Source organism: Moschus berezovskii, chromosome X (genome assembly GCF_049115385.1).
Source record: "Moschus berezovskii isolate FMDL1 chromosome X, NW_MosBer_1.0, whole genome shotgun sequence".
NCBI classification, from domain to species: Eukaryota; Metazoa; Chordata; class Mammalia; order Artiodactyla; family Moschidae; genus Moschus; species Moschus berezovskii.
In genome coordinates, this window is record NC_142488.1 from 96,735,753 (window position 1) to 96,760,085 (window position 24,333).

The 24,333-nt window shown below is 37.6% G+C and overlaps 1 protein-coding gene across 3 annotated transcripts in view; it reads left to right on the plus strand.

The window, feature by feature from the left end:
* The window catches only part of RADX (RPA1 related single stranded DNA binding protein, X-linked), an 87,720-nt gene that overhangs the window by 46,703 nt on the left and 16,684 nt on the right, over positions 1-24,333 (plus strand). For 2 of the 3 annotated variants that reach the window (XM_055437901.2, XM_088834090.1), the window contains 2 exons: positions 10,713-10,786; positions 22,608-22,898. In XM_055437901.2, coding sequence (XP_055293876.2) covers positions 10,713-10,786; positions 22,608-22,898 — 365 coding nt within the window. Of the gene's footprint in view, positions 1-10,712; positions 10,787-22,604; positions 22,899-24,333 lie in introns of all 3 variants that reach the window. The other variant, XM_088834089.1, reaches the window with a different exon arrangement.

A 24,333-nucleotide genomic window follows, 5' to 3' on the forward strand; every position in this document is an offset into this window, starting at 1 on the left:
CAATATATAGCCTTGACGTACTCCTTTCCCAATTTTGAACCAGCCCGTTGTTCCATGTCCAGTTCTAACTGGTTGCTCTGTATCTCCATTATTTCTTTTTCATTCTTTTTTGATCTACAATTTGGTTTCGTGGTTTTCTCTGATGTTTTTCTCAGTTTCTTCCTCTTGGTTTTGGCTTTGGTGGGTCTTCATTACTGAACTTGGGCATTCCCTAGTTTGGCTAGTGGGGGCCACTCTGTTGTGGTGTGTGGGCTCTCATTTTGGCAATCACTCATGTTGCAGGGCACAGACTATAGGTGTGCTGGCTTCAGTAGTTGTAATGTATGGACTCAGTGGCTTTGGCTCACAGGCTCTTGAGCACAGCCTCAGTAGTTGTTGGGCACAAGCTCAGTTGCTCCAAGGCATGTGAGATCCTTCCGCCCCAGGGATTGAACCAGTGTCCCCTGAATTGCAGGACAGATTCTTAACCACCAGACCACCAGGGAAGCCCTCTTGCTTTTTTTTCTTTTGTTTGGTGTCTCTGCTTGTTTTTAAGTTGCTAAGTCATGTCTGACTCTTAGCATCCCCACCAACTGTAGCCCACCAGGCTCTTCTGTCCATGGGATTTCCCAGGCAAGTATACTGGAGTGGGTTGCCATTTACTTCTCCAGGGGATCTTCTCAACCCAGGGATCAAACCCACGTCTCCTTCTTGGCAGACAAATTCTTTACCACTGAGTCACCAGAAAAGTTTCTGCTTTAGATTTATGTTTTATGGTTACCATAAGGTTTGTATACACCATCTCACAGATAAAATAGTCCTTTTTCTGCTGATAGCATCTTATCTTCATTTGCCTATATAGGTTATGTCCTTTTCCCCATTCCTGTTCATGTTTTTGTTTCTCAAATTATCTTTCTTTATGTTGTGAATTTGTTACCAAATTGAAGTAGCTGTGGTTATGTTTTCCTCTTTTCCGCTTTAACCTTTATGCTATAATAAAATGTTAAAAAGCCTATTTTGATGTAGTTACAGTTTTATGATTCTGTCTGTTTATTACCTTACTCAAACTTTCGTGTACTTTTTTGCCTTTTTGTTTCTGGTGGAATAAATCTTCTCAGCATTTTTTGTAAGGCATAGTTTGTTTGTCTGAGAAACTTTTTATTTCCCGTTCATATCTGAATGATTACTTTGCTGGATAGAGTATTCTTGGGTGACAGTTTTTATCTTTCAGTATTTTGAGAATGTCATTCCACTCCCTCCTGACCTGTAGAGTTTCTGCTAAGAAATCTGTTGATAGCTTAATGTAGGTTCTTTTGTAGGTTACCATCCTTTTTCCCCTGCCTTTGAAATTCTTTCTGTGTCACTGACTTATGAAGACAACTTTGGTACAATGCATCTTACAGAAGATCTTTTTGCACTGAGGCAACAGTTGTTCTCCTAGCTTTATGGACTTGTATGTACAATTCCTTCCCCAGACTTGGGAAATTCTCAGCTATTATTTCTTTCTTCTCCTTGCTCCTTTCTCCCTCTCTTTTCCTTTTGGTATATCCATTACCCTAATACTGCCCTTCTTAAAAGAGTCAGCTAGCTTTCTTTGCATTTACTCATTTTAAAAAAAAATTTCAATTCTCTTTTCTCTTCTACTTGTATAATCTCTCTATTTCTATCTTCAAGCTCGCTAATTCTCTCTTCCATATGGTCTGCTCTATTTCCACTGTTTTGTAATGCATTCTTCAACTCATTTATTAAGTTCTTCAGCTCCAGAATTTCCGATTGGTTCTTTTTACTTTTAGTGTCTTTGGTAAACTATTCCTTGTGTTTATTAATTTTATACCTGAACTCATTGGTATCCTGATTTATCTTGTAGCTCATTGAATTTTATGATAGCTATTTTGAATTCTCTTATCAGTTAGATCACAGTATTCTGCGATTTTTAATTTTGGTTTCTGGAGAATTGTCATTTTCTTTTTGTGGTGCAATTTTACTGTGGTTTTTCATGGTGCTTAATGAGGTGTTACTCTGCTGGCCCATTTCAAGTGGCAGACACGTTTCTTCTTTTTGTTGTTGTTGTTTTAGTCGCTAGGTCGTGTCTGGCTCTTTTGAGACTCTGTGGACTGTAGCCCACCAGGTTCCTCTGTCCATGGGATTTCCCAGGCAAGAATACTGGAATTGGTTGCCGTTTCCTTCTCCAGGGAATCTTCCTGACCCAGGGATCAAACCTGTATCCCCTGCATTGCAGGCAGATTCTTTACCATTGAGTGACCAGGGAAGCCCTTTTCATTTCTAGGTAAAACTTTTTGTTTCTAATAATTCAACAGATAAGGCCTTTCTTTCATCTTCCAGTAGGTGGTGCTATAGCACAAGTTTTTGGTTTCTCTTCCCTGCACTGCCTCTGGTTATATTTGACAGTCAGCAGAGGAACGCTGGGCTGGAAGAAGCACAAGCTGGAATCAAGATTGCTGGGAGAAATATCAATAACCTCAGATATGCAGATGACACCACCCTTATGGCAGAAAGTGAAGAGGAACTAAAAAGCCTCTTGATGAAAGTGAAAGAGGAGAGTGAAAATGTTGGCTTGAAGCTCAACATTCAGAAAACAAAGATCATGGCATCTGGTCCCATCACTTCATGGGAAATAGATGGGGAAACAGTGGAAACAGTGTCAGACTTTATTTTTTTGGGCTCCAAAATCACTGCAGATGCTGATTGCAGCCATGAAATTAAAAGACGCTTACTCCTTGGAAGGAAAGTTATGACCAACCTTGATAGTATATTAAAAAGCAGAGACATTACTTTGCCAACAAAGGTCCGTCTAGTCAAGTTTTTCCCATGGTCATGTATAGATGTGAGAGTTGGACTGTGAAGAAAGCTGATCGCCAAAGAATTGATGCTTTTGAACTGTGGTGTTGGAGAAGACTCTTGAGAGTCCCTTGTACTGCAAATAGATCCAACCAGTCCATTCTAAAGGAGATCAATCCTGGGTGTTCATTGGAAGGACTGATGCTAAAGCTGAAACTGCAATACTTTGGCCACCTCATGCGACGAGTTGACTCACTGGAAAAGACTCTGATGCTAGGAAAGGTTGGGGTCGGGAGGAGAAGGGGACGACAGAGAATGAGATGGCTGGATGGCATCACCGACTCTGTGGACATGAGTTTGAGTGAACTCCGGGAGTTGGTGATGGACAGGGAGGCCTGGCGTTCTGTGATTCATGGGGCCGCGGAGAGTCAGACATGACTGAGCGACTGAACTGAACTGAACTGAACTTTAAGCACCTCCATCAGAGGTATCTCCCAGTGCCTTCGTTGTTACTGCTTATGCTTCGAGGGTCGTTGGTGCTATGCTGCTGGTGGTGTGGCTGGTGTCACTGCCTGGGGCACCAGGATGGTGGACAGTTCTGCCGTATCTAGGATTTCCTGAGGCTCAGACTTTCCCACTGCAGGTTCGGGGGGTAACCCAAGTGGCACAGGAACCTCGGCCATGTTCAGTGTTGTCAGTTTTGAGGACTCTGCAGCTGTAAGCGAGGGGAAGGCTCAGAATCATGGGTACCTCCATGGCTAGAGAGGCAGGGTCCCAGACCCTACTACCACTGCCATTCAGTTGATCTGTGGCTGTGGGCACCGCTATAGGCAGGAGGCCAGAGTTGTATCCACCTTGTTGCCACCGAGTTCTCCAGGATTGCAAGTTCAGCTGCCATGACTTGGGGGACCAGGATTATGGGCACCAACTCCACTGTTCCCCAAATTCCACATACTCTGTAAGTTCTAGTCCACCCACCTTTAGATATACAGCTATGTTGAAATCTCCAATGCTCTGGTATGTTGGGCAAAAGCACTTTTGTTGAGTTGTGAATGTTTTACTGGTTGTAGACAAGAGAGAGACAAAGAGAGCATCTTCCTTTGCCTTGATGCTGATATCACTCTGTTCAATAATGATACAGTCCCCAATTTATGTTTCAGTTTACTATTTTTAAACTTTTTGATGGTGTGAAAGCAATACAAATTCAGTAGAAAACATACTTCAAATTCTGAATTTTGATCTTTTCTTGGGCTAGTGGTATGCAGTACTATACTCTCTTGTGATGCAAGGCAGTGGCAGTGAGCCACACCTCCCCATCAAATATACAGTCACAAGGGTAAGCAATTGATACACTTATAATCATTCTGTGCCCAGACAGCCATTCTGAGTTTCACTTTTAGCATGGTATTCAATAAATCACATGAACTATACAATACTTTGTTATAAATTTGGTTTGGTGTTAGGTGATTTTGCCAAACTGCAGGGTATTGTAAGTGTTCTGAGCATGTTTAAGGTGGCTTAGGCTAAGTTATGATGTTAGGTAGGTTAAGTGTATTAAATTCATTCTCAAGTTACTTATATTTCCAACTTACAGTGGGTTTATCAGGACTTAACCCCGTCATAAGTTGATGGAGATCTGTATTTTGGGCTTATACAAATTTTTATACTATTTGTTTAATAGTTTTCATTATTCAGTTTCCCCTCTTTTAATTTGATATATGTCTTTAGTATTTACTCTATAAATTACAACCTGAACACTTGACTTAATGTAGATAAATACAAATTATTTAGAGCTTCCCTAGTGGCTTAGTGGTAAAAACAAATCTGACAGTGTAGGAGACACGGGTTTGATCCCTGGTCCGGGAAGATCCCACATGCCACAGACCAACTAAGCCTGTACCGCAGCTATTAAGCCTGTGCTCTAGAGCCTGTGAGCCACAATGACTGAAGCCCATGTGCCCTAGACCCTGTGCTCCGTAACTGGAGAAGCCACTGCAATGAGAAGCCCACGGTCCACAACTAGAGAGTAGTCCCCGCTTGCCGCCACTAGAGGAAAGCCCCCACAGCAACGAAGACCCAGCACAGCCATAGATAAATAAGTAAATAAATAAATGCAAATTATTTTACCATTTCCTGATAATGCTAGATCTTTAGGATAATTCCATTTATCTCCATTTTCATTATTTTTGCCTCATATTTTAATACTACATATATTTTAAATTCTAAGAGACATTTTTAATATTGTTTTTCTTATATGGTTAGCATTTATTTATATTTAACCACAGTATTTTTTAAGTTCTCTTCATTCCTACTTATATTCCCATGCTTCTCTTTGGGATCATTTTCCTTCTGACTGAAGAGTTCCTCTCAGCATTTATTTCAATACAGCTTGCTGATGATATATTCTCTATTTTTGTTTGTTTAAAAATATCTTTATTTCACTTTTACTTCTAAAAGGATATTTTCAGTTGGTTGCAGGTTTATTTTTTTGAAGTCTGAAACTACTGTTTTATTGCTTTCATTGTTTCTATTAAGAATCAGACTAATGTCTTCTGATTGTTCATTCAAAGATACTGTATCTTTTTACTGTGAGTGCTTTTAAGATTTTCATTTTTATTTTCATCTGTTTGTATGTGATGTACCAAGGGGTGGTTCTCTTTGTTTAATACTGCTTTGAGGTTACGAAGCTTCTTGAGTCTGTTTATTGATATCTTTCATCAGTTTTGGAAAAACCATCTGCCGTATTTCTTCAAATATATTTTCTTCCTCATTATTTCCTTTTTTTTCTATGATTCCTACTTCATATATATTAGCACTTCTGACTGACCAACAAGTTTCTTACACTGCATTTTTTACTGATATACATATTTCATTTCTATTTTTGATTCTGTGTTTCAGTTTGGACCTCTGACTCCATTTACTCTTTTACTATGTCCTGTGTGCTATTAAACCTATCAGTTAGGTTCATTGAGCTCTTCGTGTGGGGTTTCCAACCCAACTAGCCATCCTGCGATTCAGTTCTAATACTAATAACCAGACTTAACATCAGATTCTTAAGGGCTTAGTCCTCCTCAAGATTGACCTTACCTCAGATGCTAATGACCACAATTCAGCTGGTCCCCAGGTCTCCCTCACTTCCAATCAACTGGCTACAAATTCAGGAGTTCCCATGACCCCCTCAGAGTCAGTAGCTCACTGGAATGAAAAATACTATACTTAAAATCACAGTTTTATTGTAAAGGTTACAGATCAGGAAGAGCCACATGAAGAGACACATGGAGAAAGGTCTGAGAAGAAACATGGAGCTTCTGTGCACTCTCCTTGTGGAATCTGGGCATGCCACTCTTCTGGCACATTGTTGTATTTTAAACCCTGGCTTGCTGACTCCAGTGTCTGTATTACCCATTGGTCTGTTTCCATTGGTATAGTTTATGGTAGTAATAAATATGACCATTTAAGAGGTTGTATCAATGAACATTTTAATCTCAAAGGGAGATAGTGACCCATGGTGCTTTCTCAGTTCAGTTCAGTTCAGTCGCTCAGTCGTGTCCGACTCTTTGCGACCCCATGAATAACAGCACGCCAGGCCTCCCTGTCCATCACCAACTCCTGGAGTTCACTCAAACTCATGTCCATTGAGTCAGTGATGCCATCCAGCCATCTCATTCTCTGTCGTCCCCATCTCCTCCCGCCCCCAATCCCTCCCAGCATCAGAGTCTTTTCCAGTGAGTCAACTCGTCACTTGAGGTGGCCAAAGTATTGCAGTTTCAGCTTTAGCAGCAGTCCTTCCAATGAACACCCCAGGACTGATCTCCTTTAGAATGGACTGGTTGGATCTCCTTGCAGTCCAAGGGACTCTCAAGAGTCTTCTCCAACACCACAGTTCAAAAGCATCAATTCTTCGGTGCTCAGCTTTCTTCACAGTCCAACTCTCACCTCCATACATGACCACGGGAAAAACCATAGCCTTGACTAGAGGGACCTTTGTTGGCAAAGTAATGTCTCTGCTTTTTAATATGCTATCTAGGTTGGTCATAACTTTCCTCCCAAGGAGTAAGCGTCTTCTAATTTCATGGCTGCAGTCAGCATCTGCAGTGATTTTGGAGCCCCAAAAATAAAGTCTGACACTGTTTCCACTGTTTTTCCATCTATTTCCCATGAAGTGATGGGGCCAGATGCCATAATCTTTGTTTTCTGAATGTTGAGCTTCAAGCCAACCTTTTCACTCTCCTCTTTCACTTTCATCAAGAGGCTTTTTAGTTCCTCTTCACTTTCTGCCATAAGGGTGGTATCGTCTGCATATCTGAGGTTATTGATATTTCTCCTGGCAATCTTGATTCCAGCTTGTGCTTCTTCCAGCCCAGCATTCCTCATGATGTACTCTGCATAGAAGTTAAATAAGCAGGGTGACAATATACAACCTTGACGTACTCCTTTTCCTATTTGGAACCAGTCTATTGTTCCATGTCCGGTTCTGACTGTTGCTTCTTGACCTGCATACAGGTTTCTCAAGAGGCAGGTCAGGTGGTCTGGTATTCCCATCTCTTTCAGAATGTTCCACAGTTTATTGTGATCCACACAGTCAAAAGCTTTGGCTTAGTCAATTAAGCAGAAATAGATGTTTTTGTGGAACTCTCTTGCTTTCTCCATGATCCAGCGGATGTTGGCAATTTGATCTCTGGTGCCTCTGCCTTTTCTAAAACCTGCTTGAACATCTGAAAGTTCACGGTTCACATATTGCTAAAGCCTGGCTTGGAGAATTTTGAGCATGACTTTACTAGCGCGTGAGATGAGTGCAACTGAGTGGTAGTTTGAGCATTCTTTGGCATTCCCTTTCTTTGGGATTGGAATGAAGACTGACCTTTTCCAGTCCTGTGGCCACTGCTGAGTTTTCCAAATTTGCTGGCATATTGAGTGCAACACTTTCACAGCATCATGTTTCAGGATTTGAAATAGCTCAACTGGAATTCCATCACCTAAGGGACTAGATCTGATAGAGTGCCTGATGAACTATGGATGGAGGTTCGTGACATTGTACAGGAGATAGGGACCAAGACCATCCCCATGGAAAAGAAATGCAAAAAAGCAAAATGGCTGTCTGAGGAGGCCTTACAAATAGCTGTGAAAAGAAGAGAAGCGAAAAGCAAAGGAGAAAAGGAAAGATATAAGCATCTGAATGCAGGATTCCAAAGAATAGCAAGGAGAGATAAGAAAGCCTTCCTCAGCGATTAATGCAAAGAAATAGAGGAAAACAACAGAACAGGAAAAACAAGAGATCTCTTCAAGAAAATTAGAGATATCAAGGGAACATTTCATGCAAAGATGGGCTCGATAAAGGACAGAAATGGTATGGACCTAACAGAAGCAGAAGATATTAAGAAGAGGTGGCAAGAATACACAGAAGAACTGTACAAAAAAGATCTTCATGACCAAGATAATCACGATGGCGTGATCACTCACCTGGAGCCAGACATCTTGGAATGTGAAGTCAAGTGGGCCTTAGAAAGCATCACTACGAACAAAGCTAGTGGAGGTGATGGAATTCCAGTTGAGCTATTTCAAATCCTGAAAGATGATGGTGCTCTCTAGTAGATAGTAAAACGTAGTCAAAGTATATCAACTCATCCAATATTTAACACTGAGAAATAAAATATAATAAATGGGACGTTAAAACATATTTATGTTCTCTTGGTGGTATTTACTTCCTAAAGCAAGAAAGTACACCATATCAGGGTTATATGAATCCTTAAAATTCATTATCAGTGTCTCCTAAGAAAGGAGAAGGCACTATTGGAATGACTTTTGTTGTGCATGTGTGCTCAGTTGTGTCCAACTCTTTGCCAGCCTCCTCTGTCCATGAGATTTTCCAGGCAAGGATACTGCAGTGGATTGCCATTTCCTCCTCCAGGGAGTCTTCCTGACCCAGGAGTTGAACCCATATCTCCTGCATTAGCAGGCAATTCTTTATCACTGAGCCACTGGGGAAGACCATAGGAAAGACTACAGTATTAATTATAATACTGTTATATCTATGAGGGCATAGCATACTATACAATTTATAAGACTTTTCTCTAAGGCCAATAAGTTGATGAAGAGTACAGCTTATTGCCTTTGACATAATTTTTATAATATTCAGCTACTATCCACCATATTTAACATTATTGTCTTAGCCATCTGTTTCCTTTCTTTCCTCAGGCATCCTTTTATATTTCTCATGCTTTAATTTTTCATCTCTTTATTTCAGTTTCCTCAGTTAATACCCATAGACATTGATACCCCACTTTTGTCATTTAGGCCCTCAAGTTTAAGACACTTAAGGCATACAAATGAATGATTGTATGTTCCGGTAAAAATTTCCTAAGCCACTTAAAAAATATTCTATACAATATAATGATGCTGTTAGAATTTGGAAAACTAGTTCTAATTTGTTTCAGATGAAAAAAAATCACTTTACAACACCATATATTTTAAAGTATGTGCTGCTGTGTGTGCTCAGTTGTTCAGTCATGTCTGACTCTTTGCAACTCCATGGACTGTAGCCTGCTAAGCTCCTCTGTCCATGGAATTTTCCAAGCAAGAATACAAGTTGCCATTTCCTACTCCAGGGTGTCTTCTCAACCCAGGGATCAAACCTGCATCTCCTGCATTGGCAGGCAGATTCTTTACCACTGTGCCACCTGGGAAAACCCAGTTTAAAAGTAAATACATACTGTTTAATGATCTCAAAATACATGTAATTTAACTATTTTTATTTATTTAAATATCTCTCAGAGTTGATGTTATCAGTTTATTAACTTTTAGAAATAAACGATTTTTCGATACTCAGAAAAGAGTTTTAATTACAACTATAAAACATGTTTTTATTTCCTGGAGTTCTTTAAATGAAATTAATGCAGTCTTCCTTCATGAAAGCTTGTTCTTTCCATTCATTAAGAACTCATTCACAAAATGAAGACTATTACTATTGTAACAGACATTTCTATTGCTGAAGTAAGTTGAGCAGTATTATGTGGTATTCTCCAACATGACACTTCTGTTTTGCTTTATGCTTTTAGTTTGGGAATCACAACAGCAGAAAATAATCATCATAGAAATATACTGAAAGTTTTTAAGAAAGAGGTCTTTGTTATAAGTGCGAGTTTCTCTCATAAGCTTCAAAATAAGATGCTTCCTTTTCACTTATTTTTCTTTCAATAAACAATTATTGAGTGGCTATTCTGTGGAGATACAAAAATAGAAAAAGTCTATGTTTTTGTAGAGCTAATAGAATCTGGTAGAGGAGATAAACTGTAAAGGCAGTAATTTTAATACAGCATGGTGAGTGGTATGATATTTATTCTTAGTGCTATGACAGCATATATAAGGATTAGTGAACCTTGAGTAGAGATCAAGGATGGCTTCTTATAGAAAATAATGCTACAAGCTAAATTTTGAAGGCTGAATAAGAGTTAACCAGGCAAAGAAAAGGGGGAATAAGGTTTTTCTGGCTGAAAGAAAAACATGACGTTTTGAAGCAGCATGAGGCTTATAGAAAACTCTGAAATGAGGTTGGAGAGTTAGGCCAGACTGTTTTCCAGAAGATTTGAACAAAGAAAACATGAAAGGAGGCCATTGAATAATTTAATTTATATTGTAGAGAATGAAATATATATATATCCATCTTTAGTGTCAACTAGTTTAATAAAAGTTGAATACTTTCTTTTGTGTAATACTCCTTAAAAAACATATAACTCTGTTTCAGTATTCGAATTATGTTAGTATGGATATTTGTTCATAATCTGCATGTGTTTTCCTTACATTTCTAATGCATTACTTTCAAGAAACTAAACCTATAAATTTTCTAATTGTATTGGATTAGAATAAATTCCAAATAGAACCAGTTTTCCCATTCAAGTCTGTTTTTATAACTGTTATCTTTTTTTAATCTTTTGTAGAATTCCTGTACCTCAGCCAGAAACTTCTTCACAAACAAAAGGAAGTAAACCAAGCATGCCAAGCTCCTCCAACGGTATGTTGCTTTGATGATGATGATGATTTTATGAAGACTTTGTGGAACACTATTATATACATATTTCTGTTTGATTTGATTCTGCATTTTTGGGTTGTGCCTGCCACTAGCATAATATAAGTACATTAAATAGATATGTAGCTAATTATTTTTGTTTCTGTTTTTATTTATATTACCTTAAATCCTTGTCAAAAGTACTAGTCCCAAATTGTTCTGAATTTTGGACCAGTACAACACTTAATTCCCCAAGAAAAAGAAATGCAAAAAAGCAAAATGGCTGTCTGAGGAGGCCTTACAAATAGCTGCGAAAAGAAGAGAAGCGAAAAACAAAGGAGAAAAGGAAATAAACACCGATTTGAATGCAGAGTTCCAAAGAATAGCAAGGAGAGATAAGAAAGCTTTCCTCAGCGATCAATGCAAAGAAATCAAGGAAAATGATAGAATGGGAAAGACTAGAGACCTCTTCAAGAAAATTAGAGTTTCCAAGGGAACATTTCATGCAAAGATGGGCTGGATAAAGGACAGAAATGGTATGGACCTAACAGAAGCAGAAGATATTAAGAAGAGGTGGCAAGAATACACAGAAGAACTGTACAAAAAAGATCTTCACGACCAAGATAATCACGATGGCGTGATCACTCACCTAGAGCCAGACATCTTAGAATGTGAAGTCAAGTGGGCCTTAGAAAGCATCACTACGAACAAAGCTAGTGGCGGTGATGGAATACCAGTTGAGCTATTTCAAATCCTAAAAGATGATGCTGTGAAAGTGCTGCACTCAATATGTCAGCAAATTTGGAGAACTCAGCAGTGACCACAGGACTGGAAAAGGTCAGTTTTCATTCCAATCCCAAAGAAAGGCAATGACAAAGAATGCTCAAACTACCACACAATTGTACTCATCTCACACGCTGGTAACGTAATGCTCAAAATTTTCCAAGCCAGGCTTCAGCAATACGTGAACCGTGAACTTGCAAATGTTCAAGCTGGTTTTAGAAAAGGCAGAGGAACCAGAGATCAAATTGCCAATATCCACTGGATCATCGAAAAAGCAAGAGAGTTCCAGAAAAACATCTATTTCTGCTTTATTGACTATGCCAAATCCTTTGACTGTGTGGATCACAATAAACTCTGGAAAATTCTTAGAGAGATGGGAATACCAGACCACCTGACCTGGCTCTTGAGAAACCTGTATGCAGGTCAGGAAGCAACAGTTAGAACTGGACATGGAATAACAGTTCCAAATAGGAAAAGGAGTACGTCAAGGTTGTATATTGTCACCCTGCTTATTTAACTTATATGCAGAGTACATCATGAAAAACACTGGGCTGGAGGAAGCACAAGCTGGAATCAATATTACTGGGAGAGATATCAATAACTTCAGATATGTGGATGATACCACCCTTATGGCAGAAAGTGAAGAAGAGCCTCTTGATGAAAGTGAAGGGGGAGAGTGAAAAAGTTGGCTTAAAGCTCAACATTCAGAAAAGTAAGATCATGGCATCCGGTCCCACCAGTTCATGGCAAATAGATGGGGAAACAGTCTAAACAGTGGCTAACTTTATTTTTCTGGGCTCCAAAATCACTGCGGATGCTGATTGCAGCCATGAAATTAAAAGATGCTTACTCCTTGGAAGGAAAGTTATGACCAACCTAGACAGCATATTAAAAAGCAGAGACATTACTTTGCCAACAAAGGTCCGTCTAGTCAAGGCTATGGTTTTTCCTGTAGTCGTATGGATGTGAGATTTGGACTATAAAGAAGGCTGAGCGCCAAAGAATTGATGCTTTTTAATTGTGGTGTTGGAGAAGGCTCTTGAGAGTCCCTTGGACTGCAAGGAGATCCAACCAGTCCATCCTAAAGGAGATGAGTCCTGGGTGTTCATTGGAGGGCCTGATGTTGAAGCTGAAACTCCAATACTTTGGCCACCTGATGCGAAAAGTGGACTCATTTGAAAGGACCCTGATGCTGGGAAATATTGAGGGCAGGAGGAGAAGGGCACGACAGAGGATGAGATGGTTGGATGGCATCACTAACACAATGGACATGGGTTTGGGTGGACTCTGGAAGTTGGTGATGGACAGGGAGGCCTGGCGTGCTGCAGTTCATGGGATCGCAAAGAGTCAGACATGACAGAGTAATTGAACAATACTTAATAAATTGGTTCTTTGGTAGTACATTCTTTCAGATGTACTATTTTTAATTAACAGAAGAATGAAGTAGGAAGTTTAATTTTTATTTGACAATAACCGTAGTTAAAGCTTAAAAGATAGCTGTAGTTCCAGTTTTTGGGTTTATTTCTGAAGTGATATCATGACACAAATTTAGTTCTGGCAGGGTATCCTTGAAGTGAGTTTGTTTAAAGTAGATCTTACAAGTGGTCATCTCTGTAGACATTTGAATACTTTAGATCCTTCTTGCTTTATGAGTTATTCTTATTTGAGAATTGACTTCTAGTCAGTCTAACAGATTAAGAACCCACAAAGGGATTTGGAATGTACTCACCCCCCAAATAAAGGATAGAAAATAAGGGGGAAATCGTTATAGTATAAATATATAACCAAGCTGAAAGCAAGAATTAAAAATCCCTAAGTGGCAGAAACAAAAAGATTACATTTAGTGGTGAGTAGGAACTAAAACTGCTCATGGAAATTTAAGAACTAGAGGCCTAAATGATCATAGACTGAGGTGTAATAACCGCTTAGAAAGCAGAGTCCAGAGCACAGGCCTCTTGCATTTGAAGTAGAACCAATATAAACTTGAAAGGTTATTAAGGGTCAGATAAATTATTGCCGTCAACATGGGGAAGTATCAAGGAGCTTCCTGTATTACCTGGACGATCATTAGGAAAGTTGCATTGACTTAGTACCCACCAAATTGAATTAGAAAACTGTTGTTAAATATCAAATTCTTTTTCACTGGTCTATATGTGTGTCCCTATGCCAGCATCACAGTATTTTGATTACTGTAGCTTTGTATCAGCTTTTGAAATTGGGGTGTATGAGTCCTCCAACTTTGTTCCTGTTGTTCAAGATTGCTTTAGCGTTGAGGACTCTTGTAATTTCATATGAATTTAAGGATCCATCTGACAATTTCTGCAGAATAAGCTTTGGGATTTTGATATGGGTTGTATTGAGTCTGCAGGTAGTTTTGGATAGTATTGACATCTTAATAATATTAACTCTTGTAGTCCATGAACATGGGATTTCTTTCTGTTCATTTTAAGGTATTCTTTAATTTGACAGTGTTTTGTAGTTTTCAGTATAGAAATCTTTCACCTCCTTGCTTAAATTTTATTCCTAGGTATTTTCTTCTTTTAGTTGCTATTAAGATCATACATCATGACCAAGTGGGCTTTATCCCAGGAATGCAAGGATTCTTCAATATCTGCAAATCAATCAACGTAATACACCACGTTAACAAACTGAAAAATAAAAATCATATGATTATCTCAATAGATGCAGAGAAAGCCTTTGACAAGATTCAACATCCATTTATGATAAAAACCCTCCAGAAAGTGGGAATAGAAGGGACATCAGTTCAGTTCAGTTCAGTTCAGTTCAGTCGCTCAGTCGTGTCCGACTCTCCGCGACCCCATGAATCACAGCACGCCAGGCCTCCCTGTCCATCACCAACTCCCGGAGTACACTCAAACTCATGTCCACAGAGTCGGTGATGCCATCCAGCCATCTCATTCTCTATCGTCCCCTTCTCCTCCCGCCCCCAACCTTTCCCAGCATCAGAGTCTTTTCCAGTGAGTCAACTCGTCGCATGAGGTGGCCAAAGTATTGGAGTTTCAGCTTTAGCATCAGTCCCTCCAATGAACATCCAGGATTGATCTCCTCTAGAATGGACTGGTTGGATCTCCTTGCAGTATAAGGGACTCTCAAGAGTCTTCTCCAGCACCACAGTTCAAAAGCATCGATTCTTCGGCGATCAGCCTTCTTCACAGTCCAACTCTCACATCCATACATGACCACGGGAAAAACCAAAGAAGGGACATACCTCAACATAATAAAAGCTATATATGACAAACCCACAGCAAACATTATCCTCAATGGTGAAAAACTGAAAACATTTCTCCTAAAGTCAGGAACAAGACAAGGGTGCCCACTCTCACCACTACTATTCAACATAGTTCTGGAAGTTTTGGCTACAGCAATCAGAGCAGAAAAAGACATAAAAGGAATACAAATTGGAAAAGAAGAAGTAAAACTTTCACTGTTCGCTGATGACATGATCCTCTACACAGAAAACCCTAAAGACTCTACCAGAAAACTGCTAGAGCTAATCAATGAATACAGTAAAGTTGCAGGATATAAAATCAACACACAGAAATCCCTTGCATTCCTATACACTAATAATGAGAAAATAGAGAAATTAAGGAAACTATTCCATTCACTGTTGCAACGAAAAGAATTAAATACTTAGGAATATATCTACCTAAGGAAACAAAAGACTTGTACATAGAAAACTATAAAACACTAGTGAAAGTAATCAAAGAGGAAATTATAGATGGAGAAATATACCGTGTTCGTGGATTGGAAGAATAAATATTGTGAAAATGAGTATACTACCCAAAGTAATTTATACATTCAATGCAATCCCTATCAAGCTACCAACGATATTTTTCACAGAACTAGAACAAATAATCTCACAATTTGTATGGAAATACAAAAAACCTCGAATAGCCAAAGCAATCTTGAGGAAGAAGAATGGAACTGGGGGAATTAACCTGCCAGACTTCAGGCTCTACTACAAAGCAAGAGTTATCAAGACAGTATGGTACTGGCATAAAGACAGAAATATAGATCAATGGAACAAAATAGAAGGCCCAGAGATAAATCCACGCACCTATGGACACCTTATCTTTGACAAAGGAGGTAAGAATATAAAATGGAGAAAAGACAGTCTCTTTAACAAGTGGTGCTGGGAAAACTGGTCAGCCACTTGTAAAAGAATGAAACTAGAACACTTCCTAACGCCATACACCAAAATAAACTCAAAATGGATTAGAGAGCTAAATGTAAGACCAGAAACTATAAAACTCCTAGAGGAGAATGTAGGCAAAACACTCTCCGACATAAATCACAGCAGGATCCTCCAAGACCCACCTCCCAGAATATTGGAAATAAAAGCAAAAATAAACAAATGGGACCTAATTAAAATCAAAAGTTTCTGCACAGCAAAGGAAACTATAAGTAAGGTGAAAAGACAGCCTTCAGAATGGGAGAAAATAATAGCAAATGAAGCAACTGATAAAGGATTAATCTCCAAAATATACAAGCAGCTCCTGCAGCACAATTCCAGAAAAATAAGTGACCCAATCAAAAAATGGGCCAAAGAACTAAACAGATATTTCTCCAAAGAAGACATAAAGATGGCTAACAAACACATGAAAAAATGCTCAACATCCCTCATAATCAGAGAGATGCAAATCAAAACCACAATGAGATCCCATTTCACACCAGGCAGAATGGCTGCTATCCAAAAGTCTACATGCAATAAATGCTGGAGAGGGTGTGGAGAAAAGGGAACCCTCTGACACTGTTGGTGGGAATGCAAACTAGTACAGCCACTATGGAGAACAGTGTGGAGATTCCTCAAAAAACTGGAAATAGAACTGCCATATGATCCAGCAATCGCACTCCTGGGCATACACGCCGAGGAAACTAGAATTGAAAGAGACACATGTACTCCAATGTTTATTGCAGCACTGTTTATAATAGCCAGGACATGGAAGCAACCTAGATGTCCATCTGCAGACGAATGGATAAGAAAGCTTTGGTACATATACACAATGGAGTATTACTCAGCCATTAAAAAGAATGCATTTGAATCAGTTCTAATGAGGTGGATGAAACTGGAGCTTATTATACAGAGTGAAGTAAGCCAGAAAGAAAAACACCAATACAGTATACTAACACATATATATGGAATTTAGAAAGATGCAAATGATAACCCTGTATACGAGACAGCAAAAGAGACACAGATGTATAGAACAGTCTTTGGGACTCTGTGGGAGAGGGTGAGGGTGGGATGATTTGGGAGAATGACAGTGAAACACGTATGTTGTTATATGTAAAACGAATCATCAGTTCAGGGTCGATGCATGTTACAGGATGCTCGGGGCTGGTGTGCGGGCATGACCCAGAGGGAGGATAAAGGGAGGAGGGAGGTGGGAGGGGGGTTCAGGAGGGGGAACTCATGTACACCTGGGGTGGATTCATGGCAATGTATGGCAAAACCAACCAATATAATATTGTAAAATAATTAGCCTCCAATAAAAACAAAAGAGGAAAAAAATAAATAAATGGAATAGTCTTTTAAATTTTCTTTTGAATCTCTTTACTTGCTATAGGTCTATGGAGATTTTTTTTTTAATGAGTTTCAGTAAAACTTTTTTTGCTTTTATGAATTTGTTTCATCTCATTTTTCTAATTTATGGTGTATGATTGTTCATAGTATTCTATTTTAATCCTCTTTATCTCTGTAATGAATCACATTGTATTTCTGAATTTAGTTATTTATGTCTTCACTCTTTGGGTCAGTAGAGGTGAAGATTATCAATTTTGTTGGCCTTTACATAGAACAAGCTTTTGGTTTCTAAGATTCTATTATGTTTTTTATTCTCTATTTCATTTATATTTGCTTTAAGCATAATTACTTCTGTCACTTCTAGTTCCTTTAAGTTTAATGTTTCATTATTGAATGAGATCTTTCTTTTTTAATATCAGTATTTATGTTTTAAATTTCCCTCTGATCACTACTTTCACTGAATCCTATAAGTTTTTATGTTGTATTTTTATTTTTGTTCATGTACCGTAATACTATACTTCAGGGTTGTTTGTTTGTTTTTTAACTTGTGTGAACAGAGGCAAGTCTGTCACACTATATGTCAGCCTACTCTTCTCTGAAATTGACAGCGGGCTTCCCAGATGGCTCAGTGGTAAAAAATCAGCTGCCAGTGCAGGAGATGCAGGTTCAATCCCTGGGTTGAGAAGATCCCCTGGAGGAGGAAATGGCAACCCGCTCCAGTATTCTTGCCTGGGAAATTCCATGGACAGAGGAGCCTGGTTGGCTACAGACCATGGGGTTGCAAAGAGTTGGATGTGACTGAGCGACTGGCATGCACTCAAAAGGAATGATAGCATCCCTTTATTTACTTCATAAAATTAGCCTAAGACTTTTAAACAGATGTTCAAACTGTAAATATTTCTCAAAGTTGTCACATTTGTATAGCATCCCTCTACAGAAAAAATCTGGAAACTAGGTAAAAATAATTAGTTAATTCTTACAGATTATGTGAGTATAAACCCTTGGATCTGTTACCATATGAATGATTGGTTTAATTTTTTACTTTTTTTGAATCTATATGGTTTTCATAATAAATTATTTTGCCCAGGCTTATAGATAATTGCCTTTATATTTCATTTCTCTTTATTTTTTCTTGATTATTATCAATATTTAAAATATATTGATAACTTTTAGCTATTTGGAGCAAGCAAACCTTAAAGAAACTGATAATTATATTTAAATGGTCAGAATTGTTAAAAAGAAAATAGAGATATGTAACTAGAGTGCGAGCAAAAGATCAAATCTTATTCAGTTAGTATAGTGTCCCAAACCCCCAATATGGCATTTCTATTAACGAGATAGTTTCTCAAGAAGTGTCTGATACATGAATTTGATAATGGTTCTTCCTAATTTACAAAACTCTCTTTACATTTTTTTCTTTTTTAAATTGAGGTATAATTAGCATATAACATTATATTAATTTCAGGTGTACAGCATAATGATTTGGTATTTGTATGTATAGCAGAATGATTACCACAATAAGTCTAGTTAACATTCATCACCGTACGTAGTTATAAAAATTTTTTTTCTTGTAATGAAAAAGGTCTACTGTTAGTAAGTTTCAGATATGCAGTATGGTATTAACTACCAAGCTGTACATTACATCTCCATGACTTATTTATTTTATAACTTTAGACCCACTTCACCCACCCCCTCCCAAACCCTTGTTTCTGGCAACCATCAGTCAGTTTTCTGTATCTGTGAGCTTGTTTTTTTGAGTGGTCTTTTTTTTATTCCACATATAAGTAAGATCATATAGTATTTGTCTTTGTCTGACTTATTTGACTTAGCATAGTGTCCTCAAGATTCATCCAAGTTAAGATTTCCCTTTATGACTGAATAATATTCCTTTGTATATATACCACATTTTCTTTATCCATTCATTCATTGATGGGCACTTAGGTTGTTTTCAGGTCTTGGCTATTGTAAATAATGCTACAGTGGACATGGGGGGTATATATATCTTTATGAGATAGTGTTTTTTATTTCTTTGGATAAATACCCAGTATTGGAATTGCTGGATCATATTGTTCTTCTATTTTTATTTTTTTGAGGAACCTCAATACTGTTACTCATAGTGGCTGTACCACTTTACATCCCCACAGTGCATAAGGGTTGACTTTTTTCCACATGCTCACCAACACTTGTTTATTCTTGTATTTTTGATAATACCCGTATTAATAGGTGTGAGATGATACCTTGTGGGTTTGATTTGCATTTTCCTAGTAATAATGTTAAACATCTTTTTATGTACCTGTATGCCAACTGTATGCCTCTGGGAAAATGTCTCTTCAGATCCTCTGCCCTCTTTTTAATCATGTTGCTTGTTTTTGTTTACTGAGGTAAACAAATTATTTATATATTTGGATATTAATCCCATATCAGATATATGATTTGCAGTCATTTTCTTCCATTCAGTAGGTTGCCTTTCCATTGTGTTGATGGTTTCCTTTGCCATGCAGAAGCTTTCTAGTTTTTCATAGTCCTCTTTGTGTTATTATACTTCAGGTTTAATGAATGAATTGGATCTATATGTGTTAACATGTTTACTAATGTATTCCCAGATATATTTCATGTTAGTTTTGGAAATTATTATGTGTGTAAATTCAAAAGTATTCATTTTGTGAATATATAGCTAATTTGTGTATGCAATTTGATTGTGTTAGGTATTTTGAAGATTACAGAATTTAACATCTTATCCTTTGTATCTGGTAACATAACTAAATGAGACATACACTGAAAAGCTAGCAATAAACAGTGATAGTACTACTGAGATCATAAGACATTATAAGTAGCTTCTGACTTACACAATCCTTTACAAAGTCTATTACATGTTTGCTACCAAGCACAGACCTGATCACTGACTGGAATACCCTGTTTTTTTCCAGTCTTGTAGATCTTGCACCAGCACGGGGTCATTGAGGGCAAGCAGGAAAGAGGCAAAGGAAATAGCTCTTCCCACTCCCCTATGCCTTCATACACCCCTCCCTGTCACTCTTATCCACACAATGAAATGCTTAGTGTAGATTCAGTGAAGAAACAAAATCGCCACACATACACATTTATACGATGTCCTTTTTCAACTCACAACTTAAATGTGGTCTTCTGAAATTTTTCCTCATTAAAATATATATCCATTCTCACCAGGAATAAAGGTAAAATGATTCACTAAAATAATGATTACTATAATTCTGATAAATAATTATATATATGTATATATAATTTTGCTAGGTAATTAAGCTGTATCTTAGTTAGGTGCATATGTGCATGCTAAGTCATTTCAGTCGTGTCTGACTCTTGTTGACTCTATGGACTGTAGCCCACCAGGCTCCTCTCTCCTTGGGATTCACCAGGCAAGAATACTGGAGTGGGTTGCCATGCCCTCCAGGGGATCTTCCCAACCCAGGGATCGAACCTGGGTCTCCTGCTTTGCAGGTGGATTCTTTACCACTGAGCCACCAGGGAAGCCCATCTTAGTTATGTATTGGGCCTAAAGCATAATGTGTTTTGTATGGTAATATTACTAATATTCAAGCTAAAAAGTAAAGAATTATAGTATATGATTTTCCATTTTTAGAAAAACCTGAACTCTGGATACATTTTGTCTCTTTCCTAATTATTGCCCTTGAAATCTTACTATTCACAACCAGTGACTGCCAATATCTCCTGTACTGATTTCATACCCATTTGTATTAATTTTGAAACATATAATTGGGATACTTACAGTCCCAAGTTACTAAATTAAAAAACAATGCATGATTTTTTTCAGAAGAACTTTTTCATGTGAGCATTAAACCTTGCCAGTTCTTAACACTCAAATGAGAACACAAGCACAGAAAATATATCCGACTATCAGACTTATTCCTGACAGTGTGAATCAGGATTTTTTTCCCCTATGGAGTAGATATAATTATTTAATTTTTCAAAATTGGAATGGCCTATAACTTGTTCTTTGCATAATATATTTTAGAACAAATCAGGAATTCTCACACTATTGGGTTGTAATATCTACTTATTGCTGATCTGATTATGTACTTTTATTAGTTTAGATAAGAGGAGCTTATTTCTAGAAGATAAAAAGGATTAAATCCATTGCCCAATCTTCAGTTTAGTCCTATTAGAGTTTTCCTCTTGGCTTTTATTGAGTCCTTTCATTTTCACATGTGATTATATGTTCTATCCTTTTTGTTATCAGGCGGTATTATAGGAAGTTAAGTGTGTTCATCAACTAAATTTTGAGAATTAAAAAGAAACTCTTTCGTAATATTGCAGTATTTGAAATTCCTGGTAAGAAGTTCAACTTCTTCATCTTCTCTCAAAATTCAGTCTAGTATTTTACCTCGTAATAAATGTTCAGTCTCTGTCTAGGGTTAAGAAACCAAGAAAGTAGTCTGGGGATATGGAATAAAGTCCAAAAGCAGAAGTGATATATTAACCACACTGAAACCTCGCTGTTGAAACGCCCTTCTGTCTCAGCAAGGTCTTTTGTATTAGGAAAATAATGAACACCAAGGCACGGGCAGCATACAAGGAAGCAATTGAGCAACCTTATTAAACTTAGGAATGGAGTTCTGAAAAAACAACTTGCTTCAGGTTGTCTGAGCTAGCAGAACTGACAAAGTGAGAAGTGCTAAAATCTGGCTTTTTTACTGATTCTACTCTATGTCTTCAGTTTCCAGTGTATATTATTCAATTAAAATGTTATTTTACCAAATTCCTTAGTGCAGTATCTGGTACATAATAGGTGTTGCTGAGTGAATGAATGAATGAGTGAATTGAATATCACAGTGTGTAAGAGATAAATTATATTCTGCCTTAGAAACTAAAAATGTTAAGTAAGTTGTACATAAATGATAAATGGATTTGATGACAGAACAATCAAGAGTTGAAGTGGTCTTTCAATTTAGTTCCTTCTTTGTTTTTCATGTTATTTATATCTGAAAGGAATATCATATAAATGGTCCTTTTGAAAAAGCATTATATCTAAGAAATAGACTATATTTTGTATTTGTTCAGGGTACTTTTAGCAAAAGTTAACAAAATTTATTTTAAGCTTACCTTCCACCATTAGTGAGGAGTGGTTCAATCTCTAAATGTTCTTATTCTCATGAATTTGACTTAACTTGAATTTATCACTGAAAATAAAAGGAATGTTTGTTTAAGAGCATTTAGGAAAAATAGAAAAAGTATAAAGAAGATAATTAAAAATCTCATTAATTCCAGCAACAGAGAAAACAATATTTTTAATACTTTGGAGTAAAAGTTTATTTTGAAGGTGAATTTTAGTTCATTCCTCACTTTAATAAGATTTATCTTTTGGACATTCAGTTTATGTTTTCTAGGCGGCTGTTTGATTTTTACAGTTAATTAAGCTATTTCTTATTAATCTGCTTCTTTGTAGTGAAATAACTGATTTCATTAGTTTATAGGTCAGTTGTGTTTATCTCATTGTTTCTTTAGCAGGTCGAGAAAACTCCAGTGGTGCCTTCATAGCGAGAGCCAGAAAAACTATAAGTGATAAATGGGAAAGTCAGCTGTGGAGAGAGAAGAAGTTCTGCTTGACAGATCACCTGCATTACAGCCAGGTTTATCCTGAAAGTATTCCACGAAAATTTAGTTTCGAGCACCGACATTTTCTTAGTCGGCAGTTTAATTCTCAGCCTGCAAAATACATACTACCAGAAGGAAGAGTCCCAAAACTTGAAAATTTTAAGAGCGCCCGAAGCCTTGGACATTTTGAATTAACCATCTTAGGTAAGTCACCTGTTCTTTTCTTTGAATGTTACTGTCTCCTTATGCTTTGTTGCTCAGTCATGTCTGACTCTTTGCAAGCCCATGGGCCAGGGTCGTCTGTCCATGGAGATTCTCCAGGCAAGAATACTGGAGTGGGCTACCATACCTTTCTCCAGGGGACCTTCCCAACCCAGGGATCCAACCCAGGTCTCCCGCATTGCAGGTGGACTCTACCATTTGAGCCACCAGGAAAGCCCTTGTGAATGTTATTTCCTTGATATAATTTAAATACAGATGATACTATTTTGCTTTAAAAAAAAAACTAAATACTCCACCTCCACCCACCCAAAAAAAAAGTTAAACCCAAAGAGAGCTCTTGTTTGGCTCAAACCAGAGGAATGGGAACACATCCTAGAATACATGAAGCTTTAATTGTGGGCTTTTAAATATTGGCAAATCCTTGGAAAGTATTTAAGGAGAGAAGAGTGGGAACCAAGGGAACTTTTCTATCCCCTGACTGACTCTCTCTAAAACCGATTCTCTTCTCCTTTAGTCACCACTTTCTTGCTCATATTCTATGCCTCTCTTTCTCAGTGCATCTGAACCACTGAAGGGTAAAATGTCTTTTAAAGAGAAAGGGATAATTAAGAGAAGATCCTATGAACTTCTGTCTGTTTAGCCTGTGAAGAAAATAAAATTCTCAAGTAACTTAGGTTGAAAAGAAAGAAGCTACTGAGAAAAACTATCTTGTCTTTTCTCTTTTTTTTGGCCATGCCGCACAGCACTCATGATCTTCATTCCCTGCCAGGGATCGAAACCGAGCCCCCTACAGTAGAAGCTCAAAGTCTGAACCACTGGACCACCCAGAAAGTCCCAAAACTGTATTGTCTGATAAGTGACAATAAACTTATTTTCTCAGGTTGTTCTAAACTGACATGTAGCTATGGAACTTATAAAAATTTAAAGTCAACACATTTTTAAACTTCATTTTTAAATTTTGTTTCTCATGAATGAAAAATGTACACAGAAATTAATTATAAAATAAAATCTTAGCCAAAGTGAGATACTCTCTAGATCAAGGGAAATTTTTTATTTGTATTTGAAAGGAAGATCTGATTACCTTAAGTGAAAGAATGATGAAATCCCAATAGCAAATTAATTTAATGCCTGAAAGAAAATGCATTTCATAGATTTTTATATCTCTAGTACAGGAATGAATTACCTTGACCTTTATTAAGATTCCTTTTTCCCCTTTACTCTCTCCCACTCTTCTTCCCTACATCCTCACATATAAATATTATATCCATGTGATTGTGTATATGTATATAATTTATGAAAAGTATGAATTCCCACTGACTGTTAGACAGTCTCAGATCTAAGTTTCAAATGCTGCTTTTTACTCGACTGCATTGCTTGGTCTCTTTGGGTAGTTTATCAGTGTTAGTTTTATATCCAG